The 14,096-nt window shown below is 41.3% G+C and overlaps 2 protein-coding genes across 3 annotated transcripts; one reads left to right on the forward strand and one right to left on the reverse strand.

Moving 5' to 3' along the window:
- Nucleotides 1-133: 133 nt before the first annotated feature.
- On the forward strand, nucleotides 134-12,489 carry LOC119479554 (circularly permutated Ras protein 1-like). 2 transcript variants are annotated; one of them, XM_037755311.1, is made up of 21 exons: nucleotides 134-621; nucleotides 896-995; nucleotides 2,936-3,187; nucleotides 4,610-4,843; nucleotides 4,948-5,088; nucleotides 5,184-5,264; nucleotides 5,369-5,442; nucleotides 5,705-5,878; nucleotides 5,988-6,029; nucleotides 6,228-6,317; nucleotides 7,224-7,375; nucleotides 7,459-7,540; nucleotides 7,762-7,892; nucleotides 8,018-8,102; nucleotides 8,208-8,314; nucleotides 8,442-8,554; nucleotides 9,901-10,018; nucleotides 10,530-10,670; nucleotides 11,904-11,997; nucleotides 12,086-12,112; nucleotides 12,218-12,489. In XM_037755311.1, the coding sequence occupies exons 2-21, from the start codon at nucleotides 911-913 to the stop codon at nucleotides 12,344-12,346; spliced, it is 2,352 nt and encodes a 783-aa protein (XP_037611239.1). In that variant the 5' UTR covers nucleotides 134-621; nucleotides 896-910; the 3' UTR covers nucleotides 12,347-12,489. The 2 variants fall into 2 exon arrangements, with proteins under 2 accessions (XP_037611239.1, XP_037611240.1); XM_037755312.1 differs by having other exon boundaries at nucleotides 12,221-12,489.
- An 882-nt stretch (nucleotides 12,490-13,371) lies between these two features.
- Nucleotides 13,372-14,093, reverse strand: LOC119479993. The gene is given in 3 exon segments (XM_037756047.1): nucleotides 13,372-13,903; nucleotides 13,905-14,062; nucleotides 14,064-14,093. Coding segments are annotated over 3 exon segments (357 nt in total). The 3' UTR covers nucleotides 13,372-13,734.
- Between the last annotated feature and the right edge of the window lie 3 nt (nucleotides 14,094-14,096).

The following is a 14,096-nucleotide window of genomic DNA, read 5'->3' on the forward strand; positions in this document are numbered from 1 at the left end:
TACTAGTGCTTAGCACCTTTAAAGACAATAACCAAAACAAAAGAAATTGGTTTAAAATATGCTTTTTAGTTTAGTCGTTTATTTCTCCCGTCCTCAAATTCTTCAGTACGCAGAAGTCATGTAGATTGGTACAGCCATTCCTAAAACAAATGATATGACATTATATTACATTACAGATACTATTATCTAATCTTATTATTATTATATAATATAATGACATAATATATTTCACTAGCAGGATTACAGGATAGTCTGTGTGGGATACTCTTTTACTTTGAAAGGCATATTAATCATCTTGACCTTCGACATTTTACTGCTCTGTTTCGCAATTCAGCTTCTATTCTTACACCCATTGTTATTTACAGTCAGGGAATGTTTAACTAAAGTTGGGCAATGTGCGATAAATCCCTGACTTGCCTCTTAGCTTTGTGCACACACACACCACGCCATGGTATCACAGTAGATTCACACAGAAAGAAACCTGTTGGACAAGATGCCTGAGACACAAATGGTGACTGACAAGTCGTCACACAATAGTTGAAACATCTGTGGGACCTGGGAAGGTTTCGTGTTTATGGTTGTACTGTTCTGTACTGACAGCATTCAAAGGACTCTGCATGTGTAAGTACATCTTGGACAATTTTTAGAGGATGTGTTCATTTTATATTGCAGATACATGTTGGCTGGATTGTGTGGTTTAAGTTTCTTTTAATGGAGCGTTTCTTAATTAAAGGTGTGTCAACATCTTACTGAAACTGATTGTTACATGCTCCCTAGAGCATAATAGTACTGTAATTACTTGGGATTAGATTGTAATTATGCTTTAAAGATGTTATGTATCCTCTTTAATGTGTTAGGTCTGACGTTTTGTTAAATAATATCCTTTCTCTTACAGGCAGGTAGACTCACAATGGAATTTGCTTGTGGATTTGTTTATGTGCCGCCATCAGTGAATCAGAAAGACGGACAACGATCCAATGTCATTAAGCGCTCAGGTGTGATTTCTTTCAAACACTCACAAACATCATCAAACAAAAAATTTGAACATTAATACTTGTTTAAAAACACGTTGAGATGTCACATTTCTGGGTCCACTGTTCAGTTCAGTTGTAGCTTTCACAGATATGTTCAGCTTCAGTGGAGTTTCACACCTGAAAGCATTTTAGCTATCTAAAGCAGCAGATTTTAGTGGCGTGGGTGTGTATGAGGCAGCGAGGGAAAGGACCCAAATGCAGACAACCAGGCAGACAGGATCAGTTTGTTGATTTCAATAGTAGATGACACATAAACTTACAGGGAAAGGTAGCAAGTCCAAACGGAAGTTACCGAGAATCCACAGGTGAACAGGAATGAGGCAGGCAGGTAGAGATTCAGGTTCAGGTAGAAGAGGCTGGAAAGCAAAAGTCAGGAAACAACATTGACAATGTGGCCGCTGGTATTTATACTGACAGACACAGGTGATCGGGAGGATATGGGCGTCAGAGTCCGAGGGCATCTGGTGGACAGGTGGTGAATGGCAATGAATGCAAAGCTTCGTAGAGATGCAGCGGTCTGGGGAAGTGGAAAAACAACTGAGGCAGCTGTCATGACAGTCAGCTTCAGATTCAAATAGCTGCTTTGTTGACTCACCAGTTTGAAGAAATCCACCAAAGAGACACAAAGCTTTCATTGTGCAGTCACTACGTCTATCATGACACGTCACCAGCTGCTCTCAGGTTGGCATGATGGCAAAAGGGGAATTTGGGAAGTCTTAAAGCAGCAGTGGGTAGAATTGGAGCAAATATGATTAAAAAAAGTTATTTTTATAAAACGGTCACTATATCCTGACAGTAGTGCATGAGACAGTTAATCTGAAAAAGATCATGTGCCTCTGTGTCCTCCGGTGTACTCCGGTGCTCCTAATGGCATCTGCAAGATTTCACAGACCAGAGGAAAAGAACCAATCAGAGCCGATCTGGAGCCTTGCTGTCTTTGAGCAGCTGTCAATCACTCGCGACCGGTCAAACTAGGCAGCGCTGATCAAATATGAATCAATATTCTGTTACTGTAATGCCTATTTCTCGCCTCAAATCTTTTCAGAATCACCTTGTAGTGCATGGTTTAGCTGTAAGCTGCAGCCATGTTGAGATCAGTTGAGGAAATGCCAAGCACCGCCCACCAGCCGGAGCAAACTTTCTAATTTTACAGCTAAACAGTACACTACAAGATGTTTCTGAAAACATTTGAGGCGAGAAATAAACATTACAGTGACAGAATATTAATTCATATTTCATCAGAGCGCCCTAGTTTGACCGTTTGATCGGAGTTTGCGAGTGATTGACAGCTGCCTCCATTGAATGAACAGCCAATAGGAACTCTCGCTCTCTGAAATGACCTGTGATTGGTCAAAGTCTCCTGTCACGGGCTAGATTTTTTAAAGCCTGAAAACACAGGACCATGAGGAGGAGCAGAAGTCTAGTTTTCTCTCAGAACACTTGAATTACAATATGCTGAAAGGTTATTATGTAATTTTTGCCCAATGATGCCAAAAATATACTGCCTACTGCAGGTTTAAACTGGAGTTTAATTTGAGAGAAACATTCGATTCCAATACCTAATCACAAAATAACTGCTGATTTATAAAAGTATACACAGGTGTGCTTTTCCTTTCACCAGAGCTCTCTGAGTGACTGCATGCTTAAGTACCATTATGTATTATGTAATCAGTGACACACACAACCTCTCCTGTCTATCTCAGAGGAGAGATTCCTTTCAGATACTTCACTTTTCTCAGTAAAAGCCATCTGCCACCTGAGTCACATTTTCTTCACAGCACAAAGGTCATCGCTGCACCAGTTGTTTTGTCTGCGCTTACATTTCCCTTGCAAGAAGCTGTTCTCAAATTAACAGCCACTGTATATATATATTTATTTTTTATTATTTCTATGCTTTTTAGCTCTTCTCCCTCCTGTTAACCGGATCCGTCCTCGCAGTCCTCCCCCTCCTCCACCAACAAACTCTGCAGGAGCCAAGTCTACGTCCCTCCAATCTCCCCCCAAGGTTATTGAACAGTTGGAAAAAATCAAGGAGGTGAAGAAGGTGGTGGATCCCACTCCCTTCTATGAAAATGCAGCATTTCACAAAAAAATGGACACAACTTCTTCCATCAGTGTAACTCCTCAGCAGACAACACCTTCTCGAAGGACAGGTACCGTGAATGTAGCAATATTAATGCAAATGTATGCCTGAACAAGTTTAGTTTCTTTATATTATAGGCTTTAAATGCCTTAGAGATGCAACTGATACCTTAAAGGAACAGTGTGTAATATTTCGGGGGTTCTATTAGCGGAAATAGAATATAATGTTTTCATTAGTGTATAATCACCTGAAACTAAGAATCATTGTGTTTTCGTTAGCTTAGAATGAGCCCTTCATATCTAAATAGGGAGCGGGTTCGCCATGTTTCTACAGTAGCCCAGAATGGACAAACCAAACACTGACTCTAGAGAGAGCTTTTTGCGTTTTTATGTGACTTGATGGCCACCGTAGTTCTCTGACACTGCGGTAACGTGAGTCGCAGAGTGCAAAACCGTGGTACCACCAACCGCCGTATGACTTCCGCTGCTCCCAAAGTAGTGTTATTATGGTAAATATGGCCTCAGAGCGAGGAGAACGGCGTTACCACGGTTTTGCACTCTGTGGCTCACGTTACCGCAGTCTTGGAAAGGGAAGCGTGAGCGGAGGAGTACTCAGATGGTTGTAATCTGCAACCACACCACTAGATGCTGCCAAATCCTACACACTGTCCCTTTAAATTCCTGAAATGCAGTTGATATCTTGTAGGAGTAATTTGCCTCATTCATTGTTAACCTCCCAGTCAGAGGGCTACCAAACATACAGAAAAGTTAGCCACTGCCCTTTCCAGCCCGTTCGCATTCCCAGGGCGTCAAATACCGATGCTTTGTCGCGGTCGTCAGGCATTCGATACCGCTGCACAAGGCACCCTTTCGCGGAGATTGGAGACTCACCAGGCTTTCCATTGACTACAATGTAAACGCACAGAAATTAAAGTGCTGTGGTGACGTAGTTTAAAGAGCGAAAGAGACACACGGGTTGGGTGGGAGGGGAGGTAGAAGGGTCCAACAAATGCAAGGCTTTCATTCAGGAGACCGCTGTTTGTGTCCCGTACGTTACGTTTCACTTTCGCTTTACAATCAGCTGATCGTTCATGTCCTGTGTTGTTTTTTTTCCTCAGCCTAACTAAGTGGTTTTGTTGCCTAAACCTTAGCAAGTGTTTTTGGTTAATTCACAACATCAAGCACGTGTTTACTGCAACCGAAAATTGACGCCCAGTTGGGATGAGAACGTGTTGCCCTTTCAGTTATTGATGTTCGAGAGTGCAATAATTAATAAAGAAAGCCTTTATTTGATCAGGAAAGTTTGTCTTTCTTTGTCAGAAACAATCCAACATATTGGTTTGGTACATCCCATCCTCATAGGTGGATATTGAGCTGCAGGTGGTAAATCTCTGTGTGTTTGGTGGTAGGAATTTCATTGATCTGCAGCCCACTAGACGAGTGACATTATTTGGGTGAATCGTTCTTTTAACACTCCTCTCTGCTTTACCCAGCTCTTCTTCCACCACACATGAAACCTGCGGCAAACATCCAGTCCCCTCCTTACAGCGAGCCACTCCTTTCCTCCAACGCCAACAGTCAGATGTTTACCTACGACCTCCCGAAAAATGAGCCAGATTTAAATGCGCGTCCCTGGGACCCAAACTACTTGTACATCGCACCAGAGGGCACGGGGAACGGGGTGAAGCTGCCAGCTGATACTAGCAGAGTGTCGGCCCAGACGTCAGGTAAACTAACAACTTTTTTTTCTATTTGCATTATTTATTTTTTTACAGTATTAAGGAATAGACATATCATCCCAATTTTGTTCTGTTCTACACTCAAACATCAGTCCCACCCCTTCCTCCGAGACCTTCATTCATGAAGTCAATGCCAGATTACCTGACGGTGTTGCCCGCATCCCAATCAGCTCCCTCACCATCTAGGAAATCACCCTCGAACACATTACCTATCCCATCACCTACTAGTAAAGGTAATTGTCACACTGTCAAAAGAATAACACTCATCATGTTGAATGTTTTACACCACCAGTGCTTATTTTTAATGCTCTTGTTGATCCCAACTCAGGATCAGCAGACAAGGATCCCCTGCCTGGGAACCCTAATGTGCTCCTTGTCAGTTTAGGAAAATTACTCTCAGAGGAAAGAGGTCAGTAAACTTTTATCATCACCATAAAACCTTCATTATCGCCCATCTAGTTTGATTTTCAGTCCCATTGGCTTATGATGACAGTGATGTTTGCATATTTCCAGTGCAGACCATACAAGGAGAACCCAACTCCTGCTCACTGTGCGGCTCCGTGCTGGACTCCTGCTATGACAATGTGGTGATTACACGCTGTATTTCATTTGATCTTTATTCTGAAACTGATAAGTAGCAGCACGATTAAGAGACATTGATTTCAAATGTGAATAATAGCTGTAAATCTCCTTGTAATTACTGCTGGGAAACACAGAGCATGACAAGCGTAAGCATTATTGATCGTGACATAATGAAACAATGGATAACTTGGGTTTGATTGATACAGACTGCAGGCAGAGTGGACTCAGTTAATGTTGGTAATGTTCTCTCATTATGCTGAACTACAGGTTAGTGAGTGTTACTTCTGTCAGCCCTGGGCGCTGACCAGCACTCCCAGTATACCACAGTGTAATGAGGATGGCCTCTTTTTGCTCGGTCCTGATGAGAAGCCCCTGTGTGCTGCTGACGCTCTGCTGCTCTTCTGCATCGACATTTCAGGCTCCATGAGCATCACCTCTGAGGTAAAAATCACACGACCCGACACCGATATGTTTAGTGTTGGCGATCATGAGGCCATTTGCGACAAAGACAACCTGTGGTGTTTCAATAATCAGTCTCTTTTGTTTTAAGATGTCAGAGGGAGAGCATGTTTTCCACAGAACCCGTCTCCAAGTGAGTTTTTTTTCCTCATTTTCAAGCGCCTTTTTAACTTTTAAGACTACAAATGAACACTTTGTGAGTCTTAACATACTGTAGGTCCACTTGAAAATCAAACATTTGCTGTTTGTGTTCATGCACAACACAGAGTACCACAACAGTAACAGCTGTCCAAAGATGCTGTTGGTGGTAAGAAACCATTGTCTTCAACAGTTTGTGCAGGAAGCCGTGTTGCTGTGTGTTCAGAGACTAAGTCAACAACAACCTGACAAAAGAGTGGGACTCATCACCTTCAACAGTCAGGTACATACATGATCGTCAGAGGCTTGATCTCCACAATAGATTAGTATGTACATTTTACATATCTCCACATTTATTTTTAGTTATCTATTTCTGTCTCTTAAGTCTGTGTCTGATAAATATTTGATTTGTTTTTCCAGCTTATTATTTTCTCGTATAGAATGCAAGAAAGTTAATTACTGCTGCTTTTCCTCATCCCATAATTTTTTTCCATGCTTTTTATTGTTTCCTTAAGAAAAATTACTACAACAACAAATGAATTACAACTGTAGTGGGTAGAAATGGAACAAAAATTATTTTAAAAAAAGTTAGTTTTATAAAAAGTCACTATATCCTGACAGTAGTGAGACAGGTAATCTCAAAAAAATCATGTGCCTCCGTGTCCTCTGGTGCTCCGAATAGCATCTTTTAGTGTACTGTTTAGCTGTAAAATGAGAAAGTTTGTGACCCGAAAGCCATGTTGAGATCAGTTGAGGAAATACCGAGCACAGCCAATAGGAACGCTCTCTCTGAAATGACCTGTGATTGGCCAGAGTCTCCTGTCACTCACAGGTTTGACTTTTTAAAGCCTGAAAACAGATCCATGATGAGGAGCAGAAGTCTAGTTTTCACTCAGAACACTTGAATTACAATATGCTGAAAGGTCATTATGGAATTTTTGACCAATGATGCCAAAAATATACTACCCACTGAAGCTTTAATATGTACATATAATAACAAATAGTTATTGTAAGGAGAGGGATAAAGATTGTAATAAAAATAAAAAATGGTTAATAATAATAATAATGCATTCAAAATAAAAAATAAATTAAAAAATAAATAAATAAATAAAAATAAATAGAAATAAATAAAAAATAAATAAAAATAAATAAATAAAATAATTTCATTCCCTAATGTTTGTGCTTCCAGGTTACAATACACGGAAATGAGAATTTCACGTCACATTCCCTGTGTGGTGCCGAGCTAACTGACAGCGACTTTCTGAAAGAGGCTGCAGCCAGTTTCCCCACTCCTCCTCCTCTTTCACGGACCAAGGACTACTTACAGAGACAAGTCATGGGGTAAGAAAAAAAGGTTTATATTTTATTAAATAGTAGTAACATTATTTTCAAATAACAGATGTATATTTTGATTTCCCTGAAAGGTTATCTGACGGCGGGACCACAGCTCTCGGTCCAGCTGCTCTGCTGACAATTGCAATAGCCTCCAGACAGCCAGGGTCCAAGGTAGATTCTGTCTTATTTACAAGACAATACCTGTGTATTTCAATGTTTTAGCCCATGTACTACATTATACATGTGACCCATAGTAAATGGTTGCTTGGACTCACTTTTTTTTTGATATGAAGTTTGACCTTTGTTGACCTTAATCAGCATTTCTTCAATTTTTTTTTCTATTGTCTGAAAAACAATACAATCCTGACCTGCTATCCCTGCTGATCTCGAAGGTGATTATCTGTACAGATGGGAAGGCCAACACAGATTTGGGGAATCTGGAGGTAGAGGATATTGATGCTCGCACCCTCCTCTCGTCCACCATCTTCTACCAGGAGCTGGGGAATTATGCTGCCAATCAGGGGTTGGTACACACCTCCTCATCAATGTCAAGAATGGAGCACGCCTTAAAATACACATTATAGTGCAAATTATAGTCTAGTGCTGTGCTGTAATGAGGTTCATACTGAGATGCCCTTCTTTCATTAGTGTGACGGTGTCTGTGCTGTCCATAGAGGGAACAGACTGCAGGCTGGATGAGCTGGGAAGACTCGCTGATCGCACTGGAGGGAAAGTAAGATGTGTTGTGATGCGTTGTCACATTTTTATACTGCCAGTGCCGGTATTTTTATTATGCACATCACTCATCTGATCTTAATCTGTTTGTTTTGTCCCCTAGGTGGTGATAGCAAGTCCCAATAGGTTGCACTCAGAGTTTGAACAGAGCATTGAGAACAGGACCATAGCTACACATTGCACTGTCACATTACTGCTGCCCCAACCGCTGTAAGATCTGCTCTGCATATACCTTAAATGTTTCTAAAGTCTTCATCAAATGTTCTAAGTTGGCACATTAATGCACTTTAAATTACATTATTAACAAGCACTGACTGATGTTCTCCTTTGGTTCCAGGCATATGATAGGAGAGAGGGAGGCAGGACACATAGGGACCAGAGAGGTGGGCAACGTGGACCCAGAGACAGAGATCACCTTCCAGTTTGGAGCTATTGAACAGGACGTAGGAGGTGAGAGAGGAAAAAGTGTCCCCATTCACAGATGGATTAGTTTGGCATACATGACATTGTCTCTAAATCTGCATCCATGTCTGCCGGGATGAACTCCCATGTGAGCGATTCTGTACCCAGGACGCAACCTCCGTCCTGCAGTGGAGAGTCACCAGAATGACATCGACTCTCACGACCACAAGAGTAAATCTGAGATGGTCTATCTGAAAATAATCCCAAGTTGATAAATTCTCATAACTTTGGCAACCCCCATACTTTTCCTCTATTGTCATCATCATCAGGTCCAAACATAAATCTGTCCAATACTTTGGTTTATAAGCAAAGAGAATAAAAGCAACTGAAAGTCAGCTTTAGACTACCAAGTTTAAATGTCTGGATTTATTAGGACTATGCCAGTGTTGCTACTGTTCATTTTCTTTTTAAGATCAATTACTTGAAATTTAGGCTATAAATGCCGTCAAGTTGAGTCCAAATGCAATTTATTACATCAATAACATTGCAAATTTCCCAGCTGTGGGACTAATGAAGGATTATCTCATCTTATCTTATCACGATTCAAATTAAAATGTGTTTCTGTTTATCACTATGAAATAGGTCTGGAATATTTAGGTTGAAAAGTTTTAGAATACAAATAGTTCCTATGGCATCTAAGAGTATACATTTTAGTATTTAGTATTTTAGCACCAGTGTTATGATTAAAGGCAGGGTTGACGATGTTGTTATATTGGTTGAAATGATCTTTACACCCCGACAGAGATCCATTACGGATGAGCTCTGAAAAAGGACCGGAAAAGAGCCGTCATCTGTAGCTGTTGTAATCCTATACAAACGTCTACCAATCACTGCCTTGCGGTCCGCTTGGAAAGAACCAATCAGGTGCCTCCCTGCTCGTACTCTACCCTTGGCGTGCACCAGCCTGAACTCAAAGCGCGTCGCTGCCGCAAGTTTACTAGAGAATGGAAGAGAACACTCAGCCAAAAGTAGCACTGCCGCGGTTACTTGCCATGAGGTAGTGTTGTTGAGTTGAGGTCCTCTCTCCGCTCTGTCTATGAAGTAGTTATGATGCGGCGGTGCACGTGCATGTGTGTAGGGGGCGTTGCCTTGGAAGTTTAGATGTTTAGAAGGAGCTCCTGAGGCGATGCTAGTTTCAAATTATGCTCTCCAACGTCGTCGACCCAACCTTTAAGAGGGGGTCCTTGGAAAGAGTTTGAGAACCCCTGCTTTACACCTCTGAAAAAACAACATGTACTTTCTCTGTGCTCCAAAAACCTTCAGGTAAATTGTTGTTTTAGAAAAACTGAAACTGTCTCGATTCATATTCGTGTTCTTTCTGTGATTGTCTTCAGTGTCCCCGCCAGCCTCAGGTAGCCGCGTGTCCATCCAGCTGCAGATCAGGTACAGGCAGAGGAAAGGACAGACGATGCTCAGAGTGATCACCGCGAGCCGAGATGTTACTGATGACAGGTGATAATGACGTTTCCATAATTACAGTGCTTCTCTCACTTTTGTGTTTTGAGATTACCTCACACACACACACACACACTCCACTGAGTTGTTATGGCCTCCTTGTAAGCTTTTGCAAGTCATTATCTTCTGACATCTTTAATCAACGAGGTGTTTTCACCCCGAGGACAACAATTGATTAGCTGTATTATTTTATACCAATCTCAGTGAACCTTTAGGCGAAGCAGGTTGGCTGTTGCTGAGATACAGGAGCCTTCACATCATGCAGAAATGATTGCACCATGTAAATCGCATTTCTCATCCATTCTAACATTTAGTCACACTGTAAATGAACCTCTCAACGCAGTCTGCCTGCTTCGTGTACTGAATGAAGGTCATGCAATTCATCGTCTGAGCAGCTTACAAAGTGGCCCCCGCCTGTGTGTTTGCACAGTAATAATAATAATGGCAAGGCTGAAGCTGTAAATGTTGAGAAGCACTCTTATGATAAAAGTGTGACCCTCCCTCTCAGTTCGGCGGCCCTGTCCTCTCTCTCTCTGGCCATCATTCAGCTCAACTCGTCGCAGGCCAGCGCCGCTCTGGCTGTCAGGGGCCGCTTCCTGGACGCCAGGAGCGAAGGAGAGCTGCAGAGGAAGCTGATCGAGAGAGCGATGTGAGTAACGGGAGGGATGGAGGAAACTCTGACTGACATTAGTGTGTGGGCAACATGTAGAATGAAGTCTGACAAGTGGATTTAATGAGGGTTAATTCTGTACACTCAACAAAAGGTAGGAAAAATGTGCAGGTGACATTACAAAAAGAGAACATTTTGCATCAAATGCTATGAACAAAAATATAGACTTAAATGATTAATGTGAATGGGTTGGGTTACAGAAACTAAGAGCAAAACTCAACCTGATGCAAAAGTCAAAAATGAAAAATAAAAAAACAGATAAACTATCTCGCTCTTTAGTTAACATTAAAATTTTCTTATACATCTGATTAAAGCTTCAGTAGGGAAATGGTTTTTGGCATCATTGGGCAAAAACGCCATAATAACCTTTCAGCATATTGTAATTCAAGTGTTCTGAGAGAAAACTAGACTTCTGCACCTCATCATGGCTCTGTTTTCAGGCTTTAAAAAATCTAACCCGTGACAGGAGACTTTGGCCAATCGCAGGTCATTTCAGAGAGAGAGCGTTCCTATTGGCTGTTCTCCAGCTGGTGGGCGGTGCTTCGTATTTCCTCAACTGGTCTCAACATGGCTGCCGGGTCACAAACTTTCTCATTTTACAGCAGAATATTGATTCATATTTGATCAGCGCTGCCTAGTTTGACCGTTTGATCGGAGTTCACGAGTGATTGACAGCTGCTCAGAGACGACAGGCTCCAGCTCGGCCCTGATTGGTTGTTTTCCTCCTATCTGTAAAATCTTGCAGATGCCATTAGGAGCACCGGAGGACACAGAGGCACATTATTTTTTTACAGATTACCGGTCTCATGCACTACTGTCAGGATATAGTGATCGTTTTATAAAAATAACTTTCTTTAATCATATGTTTATTTTCCTATTTATCATCATATTTACAATTTTTTTTATTTCATATATCATCATTTCTACCCACTGCAGCTTTAATCTGATGAACTGTTGATTATTATTTGATCTCAAACTGGTGAATATTGTTTTCTAATTTAAGGGTTCATAAGTAATGACCCTCATTTTTTGGCACATTGAAAATGCTCATTTTGAGTTTAAGCTGGTTCTCAAGCCTTTTAGTTTCTCTGTTATTCCTTGTGATCAACTCGATATTTTTGGTAAAACAACAGTGTGTGTCTGGATGCATGCTGTCTATTTATTAGATGCATTTCTTAGAACTGTACACAATGAGTCTGTCTCTGTTTGCAGAGAGGATAATCGCAGTGCAGAGGACCAACAGACATACGAACAATGGATTAAAACCATGGAGCCAATATACAACAACACACATAGCATCACAAGGGTGAGTTTTTACAGTATTTTTATCAGCTTCAGTATCTTACATTGGTTAAAATCACAACACTTAACCTAACTCTTTTGTTTTTTTCCAGAGACAAACTGTTGTTTCAGACTCACAGGTAATTCACGTCATGTCCTTATAAATTATACTGTTTAGTGCTTAAACACTTTGCCTGTATTGCTTAACTTTATTCGGTTAAATCTTCCTTTCACTCTCCTTCTAGCAGTCTCTAACAGACGTCGGTGCAGCGCTGCTCTACACCATGAAGAACAGCAACAGGAAGTCCATCTCACTGAAGAATAACCAGAAACTGTCAGCCTCCACCTTTTATGTCCCATTAAACGAGCCATGAATGACGAGGGTAAATACTGCCGTTTGACTTTGATTATCTGGCTGAATAAATATCCCTAAAATATTTCACAATGTAAATAATGCATAACAGTATATCAACATAAAACACGGTCATCTGTATCATAAAGAAACTCATTTTTCAGAGTAATGCCTTGAATGATTCCTTTCAGTGTTGCATATCAAAACTGCAGAGACAGTATACAGTGTACATGAGTGTATTTGACACAGAAACACCATCATGCAGCTAACATACAGCTAACCTAGATTCTTTTGTGTCAGCAAAACACATCTCACAACATATGTAAACCGCCAACACAAAAGTTAATACAGTTCTTATTATGATAATGTAATTCTTAGGGCTGTCAATCGATTGAAATATTTAAATCGCACAGTTTTTATCTGTTCAAAATGCACCTTAAAGGGAGATTTGTCAGTTATTTAATACTCTTATCAACATGGGAGTGGGCAAATATGCTTGCTTTATGCAAATGTATGTCTATATTCATTACCGGAAATCAATTAACAACACAAAACAAAGACAAATATTGTCCAGAAACCCTCACAGGTACTGCATTTAGCATAACAAATATGTTCAAATCATAACATGGCAAACTGCAGCCCAACAGGCAACAACAGCTGTCAGTGTGTCAGTGTGCTGACTTGACTATGACTTGCCCCAAACTGCATGTGATTATCATAAAGTGGGCATGTCTGTAAAGGGGAGACTCGTGGATACCCATAGAACCCATTTTCATTCACATATCTTGAGGTCGGAGGTCAAGAGACCCCTTTGAAAATGGCCATGACAGTTTTTCCTCGCCAAAATGTAGCATAAGTTTGGGGCGTTATATAGCCTCCTTCGCAACAAGCTAGTATGACATGGTTGGTACCAATTGATTCCTTATGTTTTTTCTAGTTTCATATGATACCAGTTACTTCAGCTTTAAAACTGAGCCCGCTACAAACACCGAAAGATCAATTGCGTTAAAGAAATTAGAGGTGTTAAAACGAATTTGCGTTAACGCGTTATCGCATTAACTTTGACAGCCGTAATAATTGTGGTTTAATATATGTAATTTGTTTGCACCAGACTTCACGACGCAACAGAAAATGTAATCACACAACAGCACATATATTCTAAATCAGAAAAAAAGCGTGAATAAACAAGTGTCCATGTTTAAAAGTTGCAAAGGTAGTGAGCAATGGAGTAAATACAAAATAAGTCTGAACAAACAATAATTAAGTCTTAGATGGAAGCCAAAGCATAAACAGGGGCGGTTCTGGGACGGCTCCAAGAAAGCAGAACATACTGAAAACCAGGCTTCAACCAGAATACGCAGACAATGCTGAGTAGGTAAAAGCCTGCTGCGCCTCTGTCTCTGTGGAGATCTATGACTGTCTGAGGACACAACCTGAGCCTCCACATCGGTCTTTCCCCTGAGAGCTCCTCTTCTGGGCCAGGGAGCGCAGGTGGGAGGCGAAGAGCTCCGTGAGCAGGATGGAGAGGATAACCTCTAGCACGTGGATAAAGTTCCAGGCTGCCGTCATAGGTTTGTCTGTTAAAACAGACTCTGGAGCAGATGCAGGTGAAGTCAGCCTCCGGTTTGGTAAAGGGCAGCTCAGCCAGGGAGAGGATCACCAGGCCGACGCACAGGAAGCCAAACCACAAGGAGCGACGCTTGTAGGTGGAGTTGGCATCCACTGCCGTCCAGAGGATGAAGGATGAGGCGTGTTACTAAGGCTGCCATCGT

This window comes from Sebastes umbrosus, chromosome 20 (genome assembly GCF_015220745.1).
Source record: "Sebastes umbrosus isolate fSebUmb1 chromosome 20, fSebUmb1.pri, whole genome shotgun sequence".
In the NCBI taxonomy this organism is placed as follows: domain Eukaryota; kingdom Metazoa; phylum Chordata; class Actinopteri; order Perciformes; family Sebastidae; genus Sebastes; species Sebastes umbrosus.

What these genes read in the sequence shown, in the direction of transcription:
- LOC119479554 (XM_037755311.1), top strand. Translation starts at nt 911, where the DNA reads ATGGAATTTGCTTGTGGATTTGTTTATGTGCCGCCATCAGTGAATCAG. An exon ending in TTACTGCTGCCCCAACCGCT is followed by an intron (nt 8,315 to 8,441) that starts GTAAGATCTGCT and finishes CTTTGGTTCCAG; the next exon opens with GCATATGATAGGAGAGAGGG. An exon ending in CTGTTGTTTCAGACTCACAG is followed by an intron (nt 12,113 to 12,217) that starts GTAATTCACGTC and finishes CTCTCCTTCTAG; the next exon opens with CAGTCTCTAACAGACGTCGG.